This window comes from Acartia tonsa, chromosome 2 (genome assembly GCF_053477335.1).
Source record: "Acartia tonsa isolate MP-2025a chromosome 2, ASM5347733v1, whole genome shotgun sequence".
Lineage (NCBI taxonomy): Eukaryota > Metazoa > Arthropoda > Copepoda > Calanoida > Acartiidae > Acartia > Acartia tonsa.
The window spans coordinates 44,085,334-44,111,417 of record NC_137261.1 but is presented as its reverse complement, the minus strand read 5'-3'; the positions used below and the strand labels follow the sequence as shown (position 1 = coordinate 44,111,417).

General features: G+C 31.1%; 1 protein-coding gene across 2 annotated transcripts; it reads left to right on the top strand.

Moving 5' to 3' along the window:
* On the top strand, window positions 1-26,084 carry LOC145311926 (uncharacterized). 2 transcript variants are annotated; one of them, XM_080150975.1, is made up of 2 exons: window positions 1-206; window positions 24,135-26,084. In XM_080150975.1, exon 2 carries the CDS (start codon window positions 24,146-24,148, stop codon window positions 25,466-25,468), a length of 1,323 nt encoding a protein of 440 aa, XP_080007101.1. In that variant the 5' UTR covers window positions 1-206; window positions 24,135-24,145; the 3' UTR covers window positions 25,469-26,084. The 2 variants fall into 2 exon arrangements, with proteins under 2 accessions (XP_080007101.1, XP_080007100.1); XM_080150974.1 differs by lacking the exon at window positions 1-206 and adding an exon at window positions 23,610-23,715 and having other exon boundaries at window positions 24,135-26,074.

The following is a 26,084-nucleotide window of genomic DNA, read 5'->3' as shown; positions in this document are numbered from 1 at the left end:
GTCTAGAAATATTCCAAGAAAGAGAAGGGGGACATATATATGGTTGTGAAGAAAAGTATGGGGGGGGGGGGAGATAGGGCGAAAGATTATTATATCAGTTTTATTATAATCTTTACCTGTGCTGTTAGTTTACATTACATACATACATGTATAAACCATATACGTGACATTTCGGTGATTTTATATTTATCAATAAACTTTAAAAGGTAGGATTGTTTATTTTTACAACATTATATGTAGATTAATTAAATATTTGTTTTATTTAGTAAAAAAAAGTTATTCATGCGTAAATCAATGATACTTTTTTTATTTCGTAGTAATTTGGCCTCAAAGAGGGCTTACTTCTACGAAACTAGTTTAAAAATGGGGCTGTATTTCACTAGCCCTAAAAGTTTTCGAGAAAAAAAACGTTTTCTTATTCGTTGGCTTAAAATCTTTGGGAACTTTTATTTAATTTTTAATTGGATGGTTCATTAAGTTGGGTATCTAAACGTTTCAACCACGGTTTGTTATCTACAGAAGGACTTATTTGGGTTGTCATCTTTAAGAATTAATTTATCAGCATTGTCTTATCCCTTTCGATCCCTGAGAGCTTTCCTAAATGGCTCAATGGTTTAAACATATTGTTTGAAAGAACTAGGATTGATCAACTGTAAAATTATCTTCTGTCAAAAATGTTTTAAATTGATGTTATAACTTGATCTTTTTCTGGGAGGTCTTGTTATTATTGGGGGGGGGGGGGGGGTTAATGGATATATAGAATATTTGTGGATAAGTTGTTAACTTGGGTTGCTCATTTATTGGTCAGTTCGCTATTCCAGTTGGAGGATAATAAGTTTTTCATTATTTTAGCCCTCTGCAAGTTACATCTCATTAAATAACATGAAAATGTGGTGTAATATCCAAGTAACAATACATACATTTTTGTATGATTCAGGGGTAACGGTATTTCCCTTTCAAAATATACATTTTTTAAATATGCCAAGGATGGATAATTCTTAGTTCTGAGGGTTCTTGTCATGGTAGCCCAAAACCAATTTTTTGGGGGTATAATCTGGGAATTTTTTATTTTATAAGATCTCCTTCTTTAATAGTTCACTTTTTAGAAAACTTTTTCCATTATGGCTTCGAAACCGATTAACATCCGTTATGAACCAGTTCTCAGCCGTAATAAAAATCATGTATATCACCGTATAACAAAGTTTTTTAGCCCGTATCTTTGGCCCCTTTGCACTAATACTGGTTTTAATACTCTAATTTTTTTCCTTAAAATCAGCGGAAAGCTGTCTATAATACAATGCGATAAATAACTATTCTAATTGCATATCCTTTAATCCCTGTAAAGGTGACAAGTTAAACCCGAATCTTCTTGTTAATCCATCAATTGTCCAATGTTTAGCACAATATCACATTTCATAATTATAAATACAAATAGATAGGGCACAGTTCTTCAAAATTAATCTTTATATAAAAGTAAGAGGATATCTATGTGTCTGTCTGTATTAAAGGATCTCGCTAACCGCTGAACCGAAATGGTTCTCCTATACAATTTAGTTTCTTACAGGTCCTGGGAAGGTTTATGTCTATTTTTTGGAAGGGTACCCCCCCCCCCCAAAAAAAATAAGACCTTCCCCTTTTTTTCTTTACTTTTTATGCAAATAAAAGTCATGTAATAATGAAAAGTGATGAATTTCATTATCTTTATTCAATTCAGCTTTTAATCACTAAACCTTTTTTTGCTTATTTTGTTACAAGTTTGTTTATCTTTTATTTTCATTCACCTTTAAAAACTGTTCTATTGCAACTTGAACTAGAAATCACCTACTGCGTACTTAGCATTTGTCATCCCTGTATAATTAATATTACTTAGCCAACGATAAGTAGCGAAGCTACTCTATAACTATTGTTTGTCAATACAATCTTGTAAAATGTGTCATAAGGTCGCATGTGTAAAACGATATATTATTACGTGGATGTTGCACCAGATTGTCTAATAAAATTAAATAAATTGTTCTAATAAAAAGATACTCGCATCTGGTTAAGTAATGATACCCCCTATTCTTCTTCTTTTACCTCATAACCTCCCTTCCTACTGGATGAACGAACTGACCATAAATTGAGGTCTATATTAGTAAGTTTAATTGACGACAGATTTTCCCCTGTATATATATTCACGTAAATTCTATATCCATTAATATGTCCTAATATTACCTGTGTGTTAATAACAATGTATTGTACTTTTTCTACGAATATTTTTCATATTCCTCCGCTTGTTGTCAATATTATCATCCTTGTTTATAAAGAAAACAAATTGTGTATCACTTGTGTAATGTCCAACTGGGCATGAGAAACTTCATAAATATATTAGGTCACCTGAAATATTCCCATGAGAACTAATTGATAAGATAAATTTTAATCGTTGTAGTTTTTTTTTGAAATGGAGAGAAAAACTCCCAATGTCTTTTTTTTGAGGAATCTAATTTTTTGTTGGATGGACGGAGGTTAAATTCTTTATAACATTCCCCCTTGAAGTCCTTTTTTATTCTTTGTTCTTAAATATGTTCCTTTGAATATATATCTATGCTTCTATTGATGACTTGGTTAAATTTATATTTAAATTTCCAATTATTTAATGTGAATCATCCTTCCTAATGTTGTGAACAATACAGGTGTAGCTAGGTTACGGCTAGGGATTTATTTTCAGTAGTGGATTTAGGATTTATGTGGATATATTGACAGGAGAAAATTTGGCTTGATAATATGGATCTAATTTATTGGTCACTTCGTTCATATGGATTAGGTAAATGGGGGTATTGTCATTTTAGCCAGTTGCGAGCATCACATTATGAGAAAATCTGGTAATAATCCAAGTAATAATATGTTGATTTCTTCAGTTTGGAAAGAAATACATATTTAGTAGCGCCGCTATGTCTCTCAAAGATTTAATTAGGTAATAATTTAAATTCGAAATATTTGTATCCAGGTTTTGCAGCGTTTTCTTAAGGGTAAGTTGTCTTTTTTTTGTAAAAACAATTAAAAATTATAATATTTAAAATATATAGTGGTTATTTTGCAGCGAACTCAGGGAAAAGGGAATGTGATTCTGACAAACAATTCCAAAGGAAAATTTTCCCACAACCCCCTTCCCCTTTTCCTCCCCTTCTTTCCCACCCCTCTTCAGTTACATAAAAAAAACAAGATATACCCCCAAACTACTTCCAAGGTTTCGTGATTTTTGTAGAATTGATTGTTGGACCTGACCATGTATTTTAAAGTGTTTCATTAGCATCTTTTGTTAAGTTTATTATAAAATTTTTCTATTCTTCAATTACTCTATGCAAATTTTTTTATGGGGGTAGCAAGGAGGGTTAAATGCGGGGTTAAAGGGATTCTCTTGCAAGGGGATTATATATTATTTAGATACAAATTTAAAGGGTGCAAAGTTTTCTTAAAAAGCGGCAAAAATTTTCACATATGCAAATTATTTTTTTTTAAATAAATGTACATTTTAGGGCTCTTACTAGGTTAGAATCAAATATCTAAAATACCATAAATGTTTTAGTTTTTTAAAGTTATTGGTTCATTTTATAAAAAAAATTTAGATTTATGATACTTTTAAGCTCCCTAAGCTACATTCTGTGAAAAAAAAACAGTACTGCAATAATACAAAGTATTTAGGTTTATTTGTCTTAAAATGCAAATTTCAATAATTACTGAGTTCTTCATTTACCTAGGGCCAGGGGGATGGGTTTAGGCTATTTTCTGTTTTTATATCCTAGATGCTAGGGACGCAACCACGAGTATGTATGTAAGGTAATAAGGGGAATAATTAGTAATGATATGGTTTCTAGACAGTACCCCCCCCCCTTCCTTCTACTCTCCCAAAGAGTAATTTTTAATCTTTCTAGTATAGACATATTGACAGTTTGCCGCGGATATGAAAATGAAAAATTATAAATACTATTACTTTATACAAGCCCAACAATAAATCTCATTAGTTAGGATTCTTTCTCGTAAGTTGATAAAAATGCATTTCTGGGACGTTAAAGAAATTTATTAGAAAAGGTCCAAAACCATAATTTTCTATTAAACTGTTGGTCCAATTTCAAAAGGCAAAAACATATTTTTTTTTATTCTTATTTTAATATTTTACCTGTAACTTATATTCTATTTTATTAGTTGAACAAATGCATTCCATGGATAAAATTAATAGAATTTAATTTTTGTTTCTATCTATAGTTATAATTTCTATATTGGCCTTTTTTATTCGGAATAATCAATTACCCTAAAAACAAAAAGTCTTTTCAACAGAAAGCGTGGCATCAAAAAATGTATAATGATAGATGTATAACCCAGACAACTACCTGGGTCCAAAGTAGAGACCTTTTTCGTCTGCTTGCAAACTGCATTCTACTCTATTGTAGCGATTTGGCTGTCTTAATATTTCCGACGCTATTGTCTGATATTCAAAGACCCAATTGAAAGTCGGCACAGGGTCCAAGGGGTGGGGACATACAGTTGTTTAACCCTTCACATCATATTATTTTAGTCTAAAGTTGCATCAATATGATATTTTAATATATTAATAATTGCAAATAATTCATGTTTTAAGGTCAAATTAAGAAAAAAGTAACATTTATCTTGTAAGAATAAATAATCATAAACCAATCAATTTTTAATCTTTTTCAGTTTTTTAAACGTTGTTTAGAATCAAAGTACGCAAAAGACCTTCAGGCATTCAAAGTAAACTGTTAATATAAATTATTTAGAACAAAAGTGAGTTATTGAGCAGCTCTCCACAAATAAAAGAGTTGTGAGCTATCAGAAGGGAGGTAGGGTTGTTTGAATGGTCAAACTCAGAGCGGGTGTCCGGGAAGGGGTCACTCCCCCCTGATCTTTAATAGCAGGGGGTGTAACCCAGGGGGCACACGATATCTATTCATAATTATAGGCTAGGTGTTCCATTTATCATGGTTATTTATATCAAAATTATGATTGGCTATACAGCCGGATAAATGTTGTGTAAAGATATATAAATTATTAGAGTATAGTGTCAGTATGATAATCAATATTAGGGTTATATCACCAAGTTTACCACTATAATTATCAAACATGTTATTGGTTATGCACACTTATGGCGTTTAGTTTTGTATAAATTTTTTCTTTTTAATTGATTTATTACTCTATTGCTAGTTGCTTCGTCCCTAGCCTTAAAAGACTTCTTAACTGCGTCGAACACCTTTTCTATTTAGGATATTTTTAGAGGGAGGATGTGTTGTACAGTGTGTTTTTTTAGGAGAACTTTTTTGAAAGCAATTTTACCCCACTTATAGTTATCAGAATTTAATGATTAATGGCTTATATTCTTCGTTTTTTATAACCATTTATAGAACATTAAAAAAAATATTTCAGTTTTCAGTAAAAAAGTGCAGCAAAATCAAAAATTCCAAACCTAGGTGTCAACATCTAAAAATGGTTTTAGCGCATTTTTCTCATGCTTAAATCTTCTATGCTTTGCAAGAATGGCTGCAAAACGCTTTAAAGTAAAGATACAGAGTTAAAAATTGATACTTTTGGGGACATGTACTAGAACATATTAAAGTTTAAAGTCCATATCTCAACCAGGGAGGGAGTACTGGCTCCCCAAAGTTGACTACTGAAAATCCAATTTTTTTCTTGCAAAGGGTAGAAGATTTGAGCTTAAGAAAAATGCGCTAAATCCATTTTTAGATGTTGACACCTAGGTTTTGAATTTTTGATTTTTCTGCACTTTTTAAATAAAACTGAAATATTTTTTTGATGTTCTATAAATGGTTATAAAAAAACGAAGAAAATAAGCCGTTAATCATTAAATTCTGATAACTATTAGTGGGGTAAAATTGCTTTCAAAAAAGTTCTCATAAAAAAACACACTGTATATACTTCCTTATTCAAAAATAAGTTTGTACTGCCATTTTAGAGATTTTAATGAGCTAATAAAAAGTCAAACTACAAGTTCGTAGGTAACTGAAAGAAATATTAATCTGCCCCCTTAATATTTTTGTATTGATTAACCTATCCCATCCTATTTACTAAAATTAAGGTTAATTGTTTAAAAAGCAAATTAAAAGTAAGAAATTAAACTGACCACTAACATACTTATTATGACAATATGACATGATACTTTTGATAGATATTGTACCATGTAATGAAGCAAAATTTTGTTTAGTAAACGAGATGAATTAGTCTTTCTGAAAGTCTAATTTAATCATTTTATACACAATGTAATAAAACTGATATTTTAGAATTAGGCAAAATAGTTTTCCAGTATAGCTTCGAAACCCATTAATAAACGTTGGATTATACCTGGTGCTCAGCCATACTCAAAAAATCATATATTGCATCGTATTGCATAAAATTTTTCATTTTTTTTTAATATCCGCGGAAATAAATTTTCTTTATTAAAATGACTCTTCCGTATTTAAGTGTATAAATATGATTTAAAGAGTAGGTTAATAACCCACGGCATTACCCTAGCTTAGAGGTCATAGAGTTACTATTAAACCTTTTTTTTAATTTTTCTGTTTTGAATTTATGCATGGGTACCTAGTGATGAATTGATTTATTATGCGCAGCTGCTCCAGCTTATGGACACGACCAGACAAATCAATTTAATTGATATAATAGAGAACTTTGCTTGCATCTTTCAAATATAGGACAAATATTGAAGGATTTTTATAGAACAGAATTTTTCATAGTGTAAATTAAGCTTGAGAATAGATATTTATCGCATTGTACTATAGACAGCTTTATTAGATTAAAACCAGTTTTGTTAGCACCGAGGGGATAAAGGGTAACAGAGTGAATGAGGGGGGGTCGTTATTTAGTCAGCTACATGTTTCACTTGACTAGAGTATATGATAATCCAGTATAACATCCAAGTAATAATAAATCCATTTATTTAAGACAGAATTAAAATTATATTATGGATTTAAAAAAAAATTCAAATGAATTATTATTTACTTATGTTTTTTATACACAAAAATTAATTATGAAAGTTATAAGATTTAGTTTCTAGCATTTATAGAAATAGCATATGCATTGTGGAGAAATTACCATGCAATTATTTTTAAATTTGTCTTATATATACCAGATATAGAATTGCTATTTTTATATCAACCGTTTATGGACATTTGTACATATAATGTTACTTTTATCACTATTAGAGGTATAGAGTTATCATAAACAGAGCAAAATGAAATCAGGTTTTCAAGTATTTTCTAATTCAAAACTCAATTTAATGCAACAATTTTAGTATTCTAGGACATAACTTTTAAATCAAAGCTTTAAATATAATATTTGTGTATTTTAAGTTAAGATATCTAAAAATATATACTCTCTTTTTAAAACTAATCCTTTTTAGAACATCTTGCAGAACTACTGTAATAAATTTTGTGGTTTTGACTGCATCTCCAATTATACTTAAACTTTAAATATTGAAAACATGCTTTGTATCTTCTAGTATAGCTCTAATGTTAGAAAGGTGTCATAGCCAGGGAGGAAGGGGACCTTTGGACTATCAATTTTTTAACTACTGTTTTATTGGCTTAAAACTTTGGACATTTTTATAAAATCTATATTGGCTGGTTCATTTACAAGCAGTGTCTAAATTTTTCTACCAGCAATTTGGAGGAGTAATTTTGTTTGAGTAATCATCCCGTATTCATCGTACATTGTCTTATCCCTTAAGATCCCTGTGTTTTAGCCCAAGGGAGAAAAGGTGTGTGTGTGTGTGGTAGTGGTGTGTGTGCGTGTGTCATGGTTGGGGTGGGGGTGTGCCATGTGGGCCACCTGTTCAAAGAACATTAGGGCGCTCTAATTATAATCATTATGAATGATCATCATTACTCAATTGTTCATATACAAACCCTCCAGGACGCCACATAGGACGTTATTTTCAGGGTTCAACAGCCGCCTGTGAATCAACCTTTTGAAATTTTAAAAAGTCAAAACCTTACCGAAATATGGCAATTCAAACTCTAATTAGTAAAGCATCCAAACGGGTTTAAATTTGAGGCTTTGTCGCAGCTGACGCGAGACTGCCGAGCCCTAGTTATTTTGGAGTAGCGCTGCTTAACATTTCACTATATTTTATAGTCATTTCAATGAATAAGACCATCTTTATTGTTATTATTTGGTATCCTATAAAGTTTTTTTGTCTGAAGCTTAAGATTTCAATAAGTACAAAACTAATTAAGTTCTTCTTTGCTGGGAAGCTTCATATAAGTCACGAGTTAGTATTAAGCTATTTTACTTTTAGATTGAATTCTTGGTGATTTAGGCTAATTTTTGCCATATATCTAACCATTTGAATACAGAGCCCCCTCTGATGCTAGGGGCGCAGCCGCTAGTGTAACTAGTAAGCTTTTTTTAGCTCTATTATCACCTTTCAAAGATGAAACGTTAACGCAGTTATAATATCGTTTGATATCAGCCTTTAAATTTTGTATTTTTCTTAACAAAAATTCTAAATTGCACAAGGTTTGAATAACCAGCAAATAATACAGCCCAACATACCATGACTTATAATTGTTGAAAATTATTCTGTTTAATTTCTCTTAATTTCTGAAAAGTTCGACAAGTGTGAATATATTTTAGCTTAAAGCAAAGTTGTCAGTTGAATTATGCTTCCACATATTAGATTACTAAAATTAGCGACTCCGTCTGGCGGACAAACCAATAAGTGCGATTTGTAGAGTAGCTTTGCTATCTATGGAGTCGGCAACGCGTAGTCAGTTTTTTTTCACAGTAGGTGGCGATAATTGATATAATATACGTGGATATTATGACAGTAGAATTTTTTCGTCAATTTAGGTTGCTTTTTTGTCCCCATTAATTGGTCGGTTCTATCCTCCTGTAAGAGGGGAAGGGATGATGTAAAATGGGTGGATATCGTTATTAAACCAGCCTCGAGCATCAATTTATCAGAGTGCATAAAAATCTGGTTCAACATCCAAGTAATTATATATTGATTGTGGCGATATTTTTATTGAAAGGTGTCTTCTTTAAGGTATCCCATAGATTCCGCCAAAGTATCATAATTGTAATGTTTTAAAATATCCAAAAGGTTTGAGAAAAAGAAAGTTAACAATAAAGCAAGGGGAGTAAGAAATAAAAAAAGAGTAACATTTGTAATAGTTTTTCATCGCATTGTATGATAGTATGATAGACAGCTTTCCGCGGACATTAAAATGAAAAAAAATAAATTAAAACCAGTTTTGTTAGATCCATAAATACGAAAACTAACAAAATGGTAATAATTTTATGATTACTATTTTGCTATTCGTGGAAAATTGTCTGTAATACAATGCTATACATGACATTTTGTATGGCTAATTTAGAGGATATTAATCGGTTTCAACTTAATGCGGTTAGAATTATTTCAAAACTTTAAAATTTGTGGTAGTGATTGCACATCTCCGCTCTCTGACCATTCAATTGGATTAGAACAACATACAATAGGATCATTAAAGAATTGAAAAAAAGAAAATGGGGGGGGGGGAGTTAGATAAGGATTTAAGAGTTTATTTGTTGTTACTAAGTTAACAACTTTTGTTAGCCCCGAGAGGCCAAAGGCTAACAAAACTGATATTAATTTTATGATTCTTATTTTTATATTCGTGAAAATTGTGTGTAGTATGATGCTGTACATGAATTTTCAGCATTGCTGAGAAACGGTTCTAATCCAGCGGATATCAAAATCGGTTTCGAAGCCATACTAAAATTTTGCCCCTTTGCTTCTTTTGGTGATATTTTATATGTGCAGTTGTAGGAACACAATTCTATTAAGGGTCTGTCCTAAGAACCAATGGTCGGGCATGCATAACAAAAGGATTATCTCAGGGAAACAGGGACAGGTTAATACAGGATATATCAATATTTCCAGAATTGACATTTTATCTTTAAAAATATTTCGTTACTAACCTTTCTGTTGGTCAAAAAATCATTTTAAGGCAAATTGTATTTTATGTTTACATTATTTGTAGTTAATCATAAAACAAATACTATCATAGACGTCCATGGGTTGGGATAAAGGGTTGTTTAACCCCCGCAAAACTTTTAAACCCCTTTTTTAACCCCTTTGAAATTTTAAAAATACATTAGATTACCCCCCGCATACCGTTGAAACCCTTTATTTTACCACCTTTAAAATAAAAAGCTTGGACGTCCCCGAATACTAATGTATCTAAAAGGAACTATATACATAGTTAAAATAAAAACAAAATTCAAAGCATATTTGAATAAACCTAGAATAGTTATTTATCGCGTCGCATCATAGACAGCTTTCCGAGATATTAGAATGAAAATTATTAAAGATTAAAATCAGTTTTGTTAGACCTAAGGCCCTGGCTCACAAAACTTTACTTAATTTTATTAATCTTTATTTGAATATTAGTAGAAAATTGTCTGTGATACAGTGCTATACATGATTTTTCAGTATGACTGAAAAGCAGTTTTAATCCAGCAGATAATAATTGGTTTCGAGGCCATAATGGAAAATAATAGAAGGATTAATTCATACTTCATTGACCTATTCCTAAATTTCCTGCCTTTATCTTTATCTTTATTCCTGCAACTGTCTGAATGAATTGTTACTATTGCATAATCTTTAACAGATGCTAAATTAAATTATCAAAAATCTCAACATTCATATTTTCATACTTTAATTAGCGGTGCATATCAGGGAGAGAGGAGACATTGGGCTGTTTATTACACTAGTCCCTAAAGTTTTATAATAACGTTTTCTTAATAGCTTTGGGGACTTTTATTGATTTTAGATTGGCATTTTCACTTATATTCCAACTCAAACATTTCTATTTTTTTTAAATTTAAGTTTTCTAAAATTCATTTAATTTGTTAATCATATACCTAATAATGAAACTTTAAAAGTATTCGTGTCGTTTTTAATGATTTTATTTTTGGTTTAAAGATCTGAATTAAATTTGAAAAAATCTACCAAAACGACTAACTATTTTAACACCCCCTTTTACCGTATATTTATAAAGCAGTTTGTATAATCTATTATCTATTTTAAAGCGTGCCACTCAAAATGAAGAAGGTCTATATATTGTCCAATGTCATGCCCAGCATGTAGACCTGCAGGGATAGGGCCCGTTAATCGGTGATTTTAATTTTCTTCAATATTGTGAATTTTATGTATTATTAAAAAGATTACAATAATGATATGATTTTCTCCATAAAAAGATTTGGATCAACTGCAGTTCACGGTAAAATATTCCTGGTAACGAATATTTCCAAAAATCTATGAATTTTAAAGGCTGCGAGCTGCCAAAGATTTTTATGGAATATTTTGATTATTTTCCTAGTATGACTTCGAAACCGATTAATATCTGTTGGATTAGAACCGGTTCTCAGCCATACTGAAAAATCCTGTATCGTAAAATAGACAATTTTCTACGAATAAAAAAAAATATTTTATTAATCCCAGATTTGTCAATCCGAGCCTTATTTGATTAAAATTTTACTATTCGCGGAAAGCTGTCTATTAGCTGAATATACATATCGCTGAATAAATGTCCCTATTTCATATGTCCAGCTAGTATGGAACCAATTTTAAAAGCGCAATCTTTGCAGGGGGCCCGGTAATTAATCCAAAGGGGGTTATTTTCGGATAGAGGGGTTAATTATTTGGGGGGAGGGGGGCACTGATTACTCCTGAATGATACTTTATCTAGTGAATATTAGGTTAGGTAAGCAGGTGCTCCTAGAGGGAAAGCCCCCTTTATCAACCAACCCCACCCCTGCAAGCTAGAGCCCCCCTCCTATGCATACATCTGTTGGTTCATTATGTTAGGTTAAGGTGTGACGATAACCAGAGATTTTTCCTTTTATTATCTATCTATTATATTCTCAGTTTATTATCTATCTTTTATATTCCAAATTTATTATAAGTATTTATAACAATATAATAAACTTGCTGATCTAGAGGAAATAAATTTATTCTTCACAAACTGTCTATTGATAAAATTTATAGCAGTCTTTTAGTAGCGAAGCTACTTTATACACCTTTTATTCTTATTGGCGTCTGGTTTGTTTGTCGGTGTTAGGTGAAAAGTTAAAGATAACATTTTACAAATTTAATATACAGTTTATTCTGGAAAACTTACTTAATTTTGTAAGCAAAGTTAATAAAATAAAGATTAATTTTGTCTGCAAGCATGGTTATTACTGTTGCATGTACCGTTGAAGTCGCTTTTTAAATTTCCTTTGGTCTCTCAATAAATTTCCCCCTCCATTCTCTTCGTGTTTTTATAATAGCAAAGCCACCCTTAAACTGATATTTTTCGCATGTACGTCCGTCTGTACTGTTATTAAGCTTTAATCATTTTTTCCATCATGATACAGCAACTTAAAATATAATACATTCCAGTTTAACTTATTGATTTTAATTTTATCTTATTAAAATAATTTAAACAGTGTGGCGTGCACAGTAATTTACCTGCGGGGTTTTAAATCATTTGGGGATATAAAAACAGGGGAAGGCAGTCCTTCCAAATTTCAATTTTTATGGTGGTGTTGACACCTCCCTTCACCCCTCTCGCACGCCACTGTTTCCACATTTCTCGTTTTTGTCATACCTTATTTTTGTATGTTGCTATACTTGTATTTGTTTCTACATATGCTCCCTACATATGCCATATCGTAACAACGGATGCTGTCATCTTTGTATTCCTTTTTACATATGCCATATCTTACCATGCAACGGATGCTGTCATCCTTGTCTCTCATCCTGTTTCTACTAAACTTAATACAAATGTCTCCACCTAATCCATATTTTACTTGACAGAAGATGCTAATTTAAACCATTCAAGCAAATCAACCCCTATACTATTAATTTATTTTTTGAACGAAGCTTTTCTACCATGAAAGCAAGTCTGTTTATTATTAAGGATAGTTTTATGTCAATTATAAAGCCTTCACAAAGACAAATTTACATACGAGAATATAGTTTATTTAGGACAAAAAAAGTAAACTATTTTTTCCTTTACTGACTTAATGGATTTATTATTATTTGGATCTTACACCAGATTATCATGTACAGAAACTTGTAGCTGGCTAAAACAACCACGCCATACACCCCCTTACCGTATTCCCTCCTCTCCTACTGGATGCACGAACTGACCAATAAGGGATGTCCATGTTAACAACCTAAATTGATGACAATTTTTCCCCAGTCATAATATCTATGTGAATTCTATATCCATTACTGTCTTATCTCAAGCTATGATTTGTGAAACATTGCAGTCCTTGTTAATACTTTGGCTTAAAATTGATTGTTTCAATAAAAAAATCTATAATTCAAATGGAAACAACTTTCCAGGATGGGTTCGAAACTTATTAATATCCGCTGGATTAGAACCGGTTCTCAGCTATTCTGAAACCATGTTTAGCATCGTATAACACACAATTTTAAAAGAATATTAATATAAAAATCATAAAATCAATACCACTTTTGTTAGCCTGAGATTCGGCACTTCGGGGCCTACAAAACTGTAGATAAATAAATATTAAGCTTTTCTGAGATAAATTTACCTAAAATGCCTATCATAAGGTTTTTTTTTATACCAAACAATGATTTCTAACAACTAAAGTAACAAGTTATTTGCTTTGTTTTATAAAAGCTAGGTATATTCATTTTTGATCATGCAATACCTAAATTATGTAGGTATATTAAATATACATCCTCTAATAAGGATCCATCCAATCCATTTAAAATCCATCCATTCTACATGCATCATCTAAGCTTTTTGTCAGGGGTTAAGGTATTGGACATTGGGCTTTAATAATACTTTTTAAATAATGATTTAGATTTAAAATAGGCTTTAATTTTAGTATCAATAGTTTGACCACATAGTTTTTCAAATTAATTTTACTTCCATTACACATAAAATAATTTTATACGTCATTTTGCGTTTTAAACCCAATTATTATCAATTGACTTATCCCCCTTATTCCTGGCATTTCCTCTCCTATTGTTTTCAGGCGTAAAATTGGAATAATTATTATGCACCTTTTCTAATAATCATCCCTCATCATATAGGTATACACACACACACACACACATACACACACACACACAAGCAAACACATGTATATTCTTTTAGCATATGTAAAGGAGTGTTATTCCTCTTTATTTCATAATTAACACATAATAACATTTTCTAAATCTAATATTTTTTTAAATTTAAAAGACTAACGAAAATTTACTTAATTTTATGATTTACTTTTGATTTATACTGAAAAAATATTTGATAAACTGCTCTTTAAAATTTAATCAAAGATGTTTAATTTTAGATATTTAAATCCACTATTAAGCAAGAAACTTAGTAACTTACAGAAACTAGTTATTATTAGCTCTACTTTAAAAAGCTGTAAACTCAACCTGAATGAATTGTTATCCTTTTTTTCAACATTAAAAAAAACATTTGTCAAACAAATGCTTACATTTTATATGTTTTTGAAGTGCATTGTTTTAATCTAAAATATTGTAACGATCCTTTAAAGCATCTATTGGATAGGACACACACATATAGAAATATTAGCCTATGCCTTTATATTCATGTAGGTGTCCAACAAAACAGCAAAAGTTACAATGATGCAAATAAATTTATATTATAACTATAGATGTATAACCCAGTCATCTACCTGGTTCCTGTGGTGGGTAATTTTTCGTTTGTTAGCAAGTTGCCTTCTGCTCTTTTGTAGTGACTTCTTTTAATTTAATATTTCCCAAATATCATTGTCCAAAGTATTCAATTTAGTTACATTCTCAGATATAAATAAGAATAGTAGGTTGTAATTAATAAAAACAATATAGAAAATATTTTCTCGTATTCATTCGAATCCGGTGGATAAGAACCGGTTCTCATCCATACGAAAAAACTATGTCTAGCATCGTATTATATCCAGCTTTCTACTAATATAAAAATGTACAATCATAAGATTAAAACCGTTTTTTAGCCCGTGCCTTCGGCACCTCGGGGCTAAAAAACTGGTATTTAATCTTATAATTATAAAAAAAAAACTATATTTGCTACGATGTAGAAACATCTATTTAAAGTGCTGCTCTTTACATCCTTTTCTAATTATCTCAAATTTTACCCTGGCTATTATTGGTAGGAGATTGGTGTTTAGCTAATGTGTCAAAACTAATTGTCTAGCAATTTCAGTAAGAAAAAATGGCCTCTGTTGAGAAATGTGTAATTTATTTAATTACTATAGGATAACTTAAATTATTGATAGTTACAACTAACTGGTTTTTTTTATTATTTTTTATTTTATTTTCCACAGAAAGATGTCTATAATTCGATGCTATTCATGATTTTTCAGTATGACAGAGAATTGAAAATTAATGGGATTCGAAGCCATACTGGAAAAATTATTAAAAGTTTTCATTTACTAAATTAGATTTTGTTTGATGGTGTGATTTACGACTGGTTTTCAATATATTAAACATGTTTGTAAAAACACTTTATATTGAAACTAATGTATGGGTGGGGGAAGGGAAGTATAAGCATGTGGACGGATATGTTATTCTATATTTTGTCATGTTTTCTATCAGCAAGATTTTTAAATCATCTCTTTTACACTGCTAATTATTCACAAATTATTGATTTCATCTTTTTTTAACAATTTGACAACAATTATAATAAAAATATTCGTATATATCTATCTCTTTACATTTTTATACTTACAGAGATGCATCGCTTCAAATATTACAATACACAGAATCCATATTCTAAAAATTTTGAAATTTTTATTGATATCAGCTACGTGCCGACCTAACCTAATTATTCTAAAGATTGGTATATTTAAATAAAATAAATTGATAAGCTTTTATCAGAAAAGTTGTTTTTAAGTTGAAACAAATCCTGGAATAATATTATTTTTTTTTTATTTTATACAAAATTATATATTTATGTGTACATTTAAATTTTATATGGATTCATTAATCAAAAACAGATTAACGCCTCTAAAAACAATTAAAACATATATATCTAAAATAGAATTTTTATGAAGATTTTTTTTGTTTGTTAAGAGTTAAAAGATTTCGAATACTCAAGGATATTATGACAAAAGAAAAATTGTCGTTAATATAGGTTGCTAACATGGACATGAATTATTGGCCAGTTTGTCAATGAAAAATTTTAAAATTAAAACCAGTTTCGTTATTCCCGAGAGGCCAAAGGATTAGTATTATTTTATGATTTTTATTTTAATACTCGTGGAAAATTGTCTGTAATACGATGCAATACATGATTGTTCACGATGAGAACTGGTTCTACTTTTCCCGTTGCATACTAAAAAAAGCTTTTTTATTATTTTGGTGTGAAGTATCTCACGGTAGAATATGATAATTGGTAGAAATTATCCTATTCTTAATATGCATCCAGTATCCAGAGAACAGTTTTTAAACTAATATCAAGTGTAATATCATAAAAAAAACTTTATATTTAAGTTATAAAATAGGAAAATATCTTAAAATGAAAATTCAAGTTTTTTATTTTACAAGAAGTAAGTAATTTAAGAAAAGGAAATTATATTGAAGTATGGCTTCGAAACCGATTAATATCTGGTTCTAAGCCATACTGAAAAATCACGTTTTGTATCGTGTTATAGATAGTTTTCTACAGATATTAAAATAAAAAATCAAACATACGCATAATAGTATACTATACAAAAAAGTTCTGTTTTCCAAACATGTTTAAAACCGCGCCAATTTGACCACTTTTATGTGTGATGTCGTGACCCGTTCCCATTTATTTACATTCACTGGTTGGCATGGAAAAAATAAACAAAACCAAAATTATTTTCATTTATTGTGTATTAACCATGTAATTAACTAAAATTATATAGTTCGGGGGTAGAGATTATTTTGCCTCTCTTAAAACATGATTTAAGGTTATTCAGGGATCTTAAGGGATAGGACAATGGCCGGTAAATTGGTGTACATCCGCAAAATTACTCCTTCTGCAGATTAAAGTTATTGGAAGAAACGTTTGGGCACTCTACTTAATGAACCAACCAATCAAAATTCAATAAAAGTCCCCAAAGTTGTCAATGTCATGACAACGAATGATAAAAGTATCATAAAACTTTGGGGACTAGTGTAATGAAAATCTAAATGTCCTCTCCCTCCCTCATTATTATTTTTGCTTTTTTAACTTGTCACTCTTGGGGTTCTCTCTCTCTGCGTTTGGTTGTAGGTATTAGTGATTGCTAAGATCTTTTTCTGAGTGAAACCTCTTAAAAAAGTATTAAAATCGGCAAATTATTACTTGGATGTTCATAGACGTCCAAGGGGGGGGGGGTAATGGGGCGATTACCCCCCCCCCATTTTTTCATTTACCCCCCCATTTAAAATTTACCCCTACCCTGGGGGTGCCGTAACCCCCCAAACAATTTTTGGGGGTTAAATACCCCCCCCCCCCAAAATAAAAAATCTGTGATAAAAAAAATTTTCCCCTGCCAACAGATTTCAGCGGGGGTAATTACCCTCCCCCCCCCCCAAAGCAAATTTTACCCCCAGGGTAAAAATTTTGGGGGGGGTAAAAAAAATTTGCAGCGCGCTTCGCGCGCCATATTACCCCCCCAAAAACGAATTACCCCCCTCTTAAAAAAATTTTACCCTCCCTAAAATAAAAAGCTTGGACGTCTATGTGGATGTTGCACCAGATTATCATGTACTCTAACTTGTACCTGGCTAAAATAACAACCCCTCCCTATCCAGCCCCTTTACCCCATACCCTCCCCTCCTACTCGTTAAAGGAACTAGTTAATAAATGATGCCCATGTTAGCAACCTAAATTGACGACAATTTTTTCCCTGTCATAATATCCACGTATATTGTATTTCCAATATTCTCATCCGCTCAACTCTTGAAAATGATGCTCAGTCACTAACCACAAAAATATAGATCGTGAGAAAAAATAGAATAATTAGAAATGTGAAATTAAACATCATTTATTTAGGTTCTAAATTGGTTGAAAATTACTTCAATATTGGAAATGCCATATAGTGTATTTATTAAAAAAACTTCCACATTACGCGAATCATATTCGCGAATATTTTGAATCAAAATGTAAAATAATGAATTTATTGTTACTTGAATATTACACCAAATTTCCTTGTTATGTGATAAAGTGAAAACACACAGCGGGCTGAGATAACGATTCTCGACATCAACCCCCTTAAACATCCTTTCCTCTCCTACTAGGTGAACAAACTGACCAATAAATAATGTTAGCAAACTAAATTGACGATATTTTTCCCTGTCATAATATCCATGTATATTCTAAATCCATTTGTAAAATACTAAAAGTATCAAATATTAAACAAATTAACGTTGAAATTAATGCCATTTTTTGCATAACCATCAAATAAAAGAAAAATTATGATGAAATAGAATAGGTAGATAGATCATTATAATTACTTTGTAGATAATCATTATGAGTGTGGCTACGCTTTAAGCTATTATAACGTTATCATTATATGAGAACCTTTTTGTTAGTTGTTAGGTTTGAGCATATTTTTTAGGAGGTAATTGTCTACAAAATAAAAAGGGTTATCCTATACTCCTGTATTTGTCCAAATATATTATGGATGTTATCGCTGCGCTACATATGGACATATTAATCCTTGTTAAAATATTATTTCTATGTAATCTAGAATGATTTAGCGGTGTAATTATATGTTAATAACGTTGACCCAACCAGGATTTGGGATAGATATTCTGCTATTTTGATGCTTTTAAATTATTATCTCGTATTCATTCGAATCCGGTTGATAGGAACCGGTTCTCATCCATACGAAAAAACTATGTCTAGCATCGTATTATATCCAGCTTTCTACGAATATAAAAAAAATATAAGGCACCGGCTAAAAAAAAAACATTTTTAATCTTATAATTGTACATTCTATATCCGCGGAAAGCCGTTTATAATACGATGCGAGAAATAACTATTCAAGTATGGCTTCGGAACTGATTAATATACGCTGGTGTAGGATTGGTTCTTAACCTTCCTAAAAAGTCATCTGTAGCATTGCATTACAGACAATTTTCCATGAATATTGAAATAAAAATCATAAAAACAATACCATTTGTTAGTATTTTAATCTTATAATCCTTCATTTTAATATCTGCGGAAAGTTGTTTATAATACATTTTAATAAAAACTATTGAATTTTTTCCTCCTATCCATTATTTTGCTCTACATAATATTACATAATTTTAGAAAAGAAGTTGTATCAACTTTTTTGCTTTTTATTTAAGATAGCTAGCCGGTCCTTTCAGTAAGTAGTAGATGTAAAATTTTTCATAGAATTCAGATATGCAATCGGTTTTTTTGTAGACCTCTTATTTTTTAAGTAATTTAAGTTTTTCAAAAAAATAATTAAGTCGGTTTTAAGGTACTAAAACGCAACAAAATAAAAGAAGAAAATAGCCAGTATAAACAAAAATAGTAAGATCTTTAATTTGACACCTTACTTTTAAAATTCTGTTGAGTAATTGTTGAAAAAATCTATTTTTTTAACCTCGGTTTAATCAAAACATTAAACCTAAATATTTTCTCATACAGACATAAAAAATATGGGTTCATATATACCATTAGAATGAGAAAAATAATATGAATCCATTGTAAGCAAAATTGAAAAAGTTTTAAAAAATTTTAATAAAAAATAGAAAAAATAAAAAAGTTATTTTAAGAATTGTAACTACTAAACTAGCCAATCACAAATCGCAAAAATTGACGAATCGGGAAGCTTAATCTATAAAATTAACCTATAGAATTGCCAGAAAAAAAGGAGAACGTTCATACAATATATACAATAGATACTACAATAAATATAGTGATATTATAGAACATGTAAAGAATGAAAAATTATGAACAAATATGCATCAGTCTGTTTATAAACTTCAAAACAATGCAGTTAAAAATACATTATTGTTTCTTGTGTTTAAAAAATATCTGCTACATTGCATTGTCTTTTGTTTAGGTTTGGTTCAAGCTAACCCTTTAAAGCCGAAAATTATGAATCTTAAAATAAACTTATCTTTTTTATTATAGTTTTATAAAACTTTTTCAATTTTGCTTAGAATAGATTCGTAATATTTTTCTGATTCTAAAGGTATATATGAACCCATGTTTTTTATGTCTGTTTGAGAAAATATTTAGGTCTAAAGTTTTTATTAAACCGAGGTTAAAAAAATAGATTTTTTCAATAATTACTCAACAGAATTTTAAAAGTAAGGTGTCAAATTAAAGATCTTACTATTTTTGTTCATACTGGCCATTTTCTTCTTTTATTTTGTTGCGTTTTAGTACCTTAAAACCGACTTAATTATTTTTTTAAAAAACTTAAATTACTTAAAAAATAAGAGGTCTACAAAAAAAACGATTGCATATCTGAATTCTATGAAAAATTTTACATCTACTACTTACTGAAAGGACCGGCTAGCTATCTTAAATAAAAAGCAAAAAAGTTGATACAACTTCTTTGCTTGCAGTTTTAGGCTATATGCTATTTTTCCGTTATTGTTATTATCAACGAAAATGATATAATTTTTTTTTATCTAAAGATCAAAACCCAAATTGTCCTGTTGTGACGTCATAAATTTCGGGATATGAGAAGGGAAGGGGAGGAAGAAAATCTCTTTAAATGAGATGGGAGAAATGGGGTTCTCCTTTTCCTTTCCCGAAATTTATGACGTCACAACGGGACAATTTGGGTATTGTCATCTAAACCACTTTCATAAATCACACAAATTTTGTGAATGCTTATTCCCCTTCTGGTGATAGCGTACATATATGAATAAATTTACTAGTAAGGATGGTTTAAATATATCCGGTTAAAATTATATTATTACAGTATTGCATGCACTTTCCCAGGGTGGTACCTCTACTGAACAGATATCTAAAAAATACAATGGCCGATAAATTGATGTGCATCTCCAATGATGATACAAAAAAATCACCCCTTCTGTGGATTACACTTAATGGATAAAATGTTTAGTACTCAACTTAATGAACCAACTTATTAAAGTTCAATAAATGCCACTGACCCCCCCCCCCCCCTACCGCACTTATTTACCTTTTAAAAAGCAAAAATCAACATGTTTTGAATAGACGTGTGGACATTCTGGTAATGATTAAAAAGTTGCTACGTTTTCTTCATCGCACCTCACTGTTACAGGATTCACAATGCCAAGTTTGAAATCGATAGGACAATTCTAACATAACTTAATTATCGATAAATTTAGCGAGTACAGTAGAGGTTTAAGTCAATGGAATATTAATAAATCCTCTCCCTTATGCAAAAGTCATCATGGAATACTTAAAGTTTGCTTTATTTTTATAAATAACAAAAAGAAATTTAAAACATGGCTCAAGTTTTGTTTCAGTAGAGGCATATGTATGTATTTTGAAAATACCAACTATAAAAAGGAGGGCGTATCATGCTAATGATTTCAGGAAATTAAAGATTTTGCATATATACACACAAACTGGTTATAAATAGCTAAAATTATCTCAGAGAATTATTAGGCTTTAATAGGTGTCCTTCCATTTACGCAGATATCTATAAACAAACTGGAATTTTAGTATAAAGTTTTAAACATATGATATTAACTAAGAGAGGGAGAGGACATTGTCCTCTTTATTTAACTAGTCACCAAAGTTCTATAATAACTGTTTCTTCTTAAAAATGAAAATTGAGAATTGAAGTAACTATTTTGCTCTATTTATCAAGGGCGAAGCCTCAAGTCTTTAAAGCCTTTAATCATTTTTCAAAATATCCACTAAATACATAATTTGTATAAATTTTGTCAAATTTTGCCAATTGAAAGAAACTAATAAAATAGGATGTTTGCGAGTTTGATAGCACATAAATTAATATGCAGAGCAGCTAGGGGAGGAACTAGTTTAGTGGTTTAATGGTCAAGTGGTCATAAGATAAATAACAAGGATCAGAGTTTATTAAATTGGAAACCTTACAGCAGGGGCAAAAGTGGTAGTTATCTTTTAATATGATGCAAAAACTTAAGATATAATATACGTGGATATTTTAAAAGGGGAAAAATTGTCATCAATTTAATTGCTAACATGGACATCATTTCTTGGTCAGTTCGTTTATTCATTGGAAGTGAGAGAGGGGGAGGATTTTTTTGCCAGCTACACGTTTCACTTTACTTTGAAATCAGTATACCTAAAGATTCACCAAAGTTAAATTTTAAATTAAAGTTTTAGAAATTTTAAGTAGCACTTGTGTACATAGGTTAATATATCCCCTTGAAAACTGGGCCTATAGTACCATGGTATATGGATATGGGAAATATGTGTAGGTTAATATAGTCCCTTGAAAACTGGGTCTATAGTGTCATGGTATATGGATATGGGAAATGACCTGGTCAAATGAAAACAATTTATGTAAATATATCAAGTCATGTGAATAATAAATTAAGAATTTTAAAAATGATAGTTTCTAAAATGGACCAAAAAATGAACAAAATCTTATTCTTAGTTTTTACTTGGCATTTTGACCTAATAATAACTAATTAATTATCTTTTTATTTGAAAAATTGAAAAGCTTTTTTCTCTTTTTGGCTTTTATAACAATCATATCCTTTTTTTCTTCAAGAAAAAATTTAATGAAATGTCAGATTTCGTTATTAATAAAGATGTAATAAAATAAAGAGCCCCCCCCCCTTCAAAATGGCCTAAAACATACCGAACACTAAAGTAAATTATATAATTTTATATAATTGTCTCAAACACATCCAACATTTAAAATATTCTCCCTAGCATGTATGTAGGCCTTCAAGTAAAGTAAATCATCCCTTAGAAATAGAAAGCTTCCTATTGGCTAATAAATCCCTTGAATACTGTCTTCCTATTGGTTGGATTACAAATTTCCCCGGTTATAAGTAGCGGCATTTAGAAAAAAAAGTTCGGTGCTCTTACATTTAAGCAAATAGGATGTTTTTTGAAAGCAATGCTTTTCCAAATAAAAATTGTGTACGTACGTCATTACGGTGAAATGGATAGCGTTGGACGTAATGTTAGATTACCATTTTGACATTTTAAAAAATACTTTCGTTTGGCTTCGAAACCGACTACTATCCGCTGGATAAGAACCGGTTTTTTAGCCATACTGAATAATCATGTATAGCTTTGTATTACAGACAATTTTACACGGATATTGATAAAAAATTAATACTAGTTTTGTTAGCGGTCCCTCAGGGTTAACAAAACTGGTTTAATCTGTTTTCATTCTAAAATCCGTGAAAGTTCTTTATAAAAATATGCGATAAAAAAACTATGGATACATATTTTTTATTAAAAAATGCGGCAGTTATAATTTAACTTTTTTGATTGAACACCGCGAAAATCAGGGAAACACCAGACAACATGCAGTAGCATCCCATACAATAATTGTGGTCAATCAGGAGGGGGAAATTTAAGGCAATAAAGGGAAGTGATTGGTAGGGGAGGGGGGGGGGAATTATCATCCGATGTTCGCATCGGAATATTTGCTTCAGTAACTCACAAAACATTAAAGAGTTTGGACGATAATTTGAAAAAATTTAAATAAATATCAAAATGTTGTCCACAGATCCGTTATTGTCGCCTTTTTTAACCACTTATCTAGCAAGAGGTAATATTGCATCGTATTAGAGACAGCTTTCCGCGGAAATTAAAATGAAAATGGCTGAGAACCAATTTAAATTTATATGCACAATAAAATATATTACATTCCATATAATTAAAAAACTTAATAAAAATTGCTTAATAAGATACTTTAAAAGCTATAAATGAGTAACTCAATCATATTTAAAGTCATATTTTTTAACTTCATTTTTTAAAATCTGATTTGTAGAACGATTAGGGATAACATTATAAGAAAAGATTCTTTATCATTTGGTCTTTATCAGAGTAAATTGTTCAGTTTTTTCGCTAATGTAATATTATATTTCAATGTCCAAATGGGTGATTTGTTTATCTTTGTTAAATGAATATTATCATTTTTGAAAAACTAAAAATAACGAAGTTTTTAATTGAATATCTTTATTTCAGTTCGAGCCCTGATGTGGAGCCAGGCCGCCATATATTCCGACTTCTACCACCGCCAAACGGCTGATCCAAAGTATGGCGGCACTCACAACATCGGCGGGATTGTACAGCAGTCCCCGTTCACGCCCGTTGTACCGAAACCTGCGTCCGCAATCACCGCCGCTGCCAGCCAGCAAGTTCCAGATTGGATGCACACTCCGCTTTCATATGCGCCATCATTTCATTCTGCCAGTCTCGAAACTGCCGGCGATTTGACGCCGCCAAAAGAGCATCACAATTTACATTATACACCCATTGACCAATCCTTCGCTGGTCATCAGCATAATTTAAACAGCCGAAGAGTTCCCAAAGAAGAGCTAACACCGCCTAAAAGTGACTCCGGCTGTGAGGATAAACCGTTTAGTTGTCAGTACCCTAAATGCAACTATGTGACAAACCGGCGGAATAATCTAAAGCGGCATCACGCCACAATGCACGAACGGTTGAACGCACCGCATTACTGCTGCGGCAACATGTTTGTCCGCAAGGCTGACCTGCGCATACACAACAAGGAGGCGCACAAGGAAGGTTATGTTTGCACCTGGGATGGCTGCGGTAAATCTTTTCTGCGCAAGGCCCTGATGGACCGTCACATGAAGATACATACCGGGGAGAAGCCATATGTCTGTCCAATATGTAATTATGGCACTAGCCATAAATCTAACCTGGATCGCCATGCAAAAATCCATACCAAATCCGGCATCGCTGTGGATTACAAAGATATGTACCATGAAATGTATGACCAACCTTACACAATAACAATGCAGCCATCAGACTATCAGCCGCACATGAAGCAGACCATCATGGCGCCCGTACCTGCAACCTGGAACCAGCAGAATTTGTTTCCGTCGGCCAATGTCAATTTCCAGCAGCAGATTGTTCCCAGCCAACAGCTGACCCAGCTTCCAATTGAACAAGGAACAAAGATGGCAAGCAGCGGCGGCGCAGCTGTTACTGCCACATCGGATATGATAGTACCTGACAGCACCACTGCCGATCTCTCGCCTGTATCTGAGCACAATGAAACTGCTGAACAAAAATACACCCAGTATATAGAACAATTACTGGTGGAGAAAAATAATGGTTCTCTTGGGAGTATGTTGCCGCCGGCCGGGCAATTCCCTGTCTGTGACCTGTCCACCCTGTCCTCATTCCTGACCATCAGCCCGATGAAGAGCGAGCCCAGCGGGGACTCCATGGACAGCTGGCTCAGGGACAAGGAGGATATGCTGACAAGCATGATCATTTACAGAGATCAGAACAAACATACTATTGATAATATTCTTGGATCTCATTAGACAATGATGTAGAAAAAAAGTGTTTTAGCTTAATTCGTTTTTAAACTTACAATTACTACCTAAAAATCCTGAGAAATACTCGAATTGAATACTTGAATTTAAAAAATATTGAAAAATTTTCTTAAACGTAATTTTATATTGTTACATATACGCTTAAAATGATCTCTAAATACATATTGTATAATTAAATGCAAAATTTTAAGGCAAATTTCAATCTTTTATATAATATCTATTTTTTAATCAAATTACTTTTTATAATATTGACCAAAGAAAATAATCAAACCGATGCAGTAATCAAAAGATGAGCTTATTTTATATTTTACCAAAGAACTGAAATTTGAGTTTTGTAAAATTTACATTCCTTTTGGGAAAAAAATGCTCTATATTAAAATACATTTAATGTGATTTGGATTAGAATGAAAAGTCACAATCTATAAATATTAAAAATAGTATAATTTGATATATAAAATATTTGTATATTATAGGATGATATGACAAACCTGTATCAGAATTTATAAATAAAATATACATAGTGGCTTTAAAAGTCACTTTTTATATGTGCAATGTCCATGTTTACATAAATATACATATTATTATCATATTAAAAAAAAATATA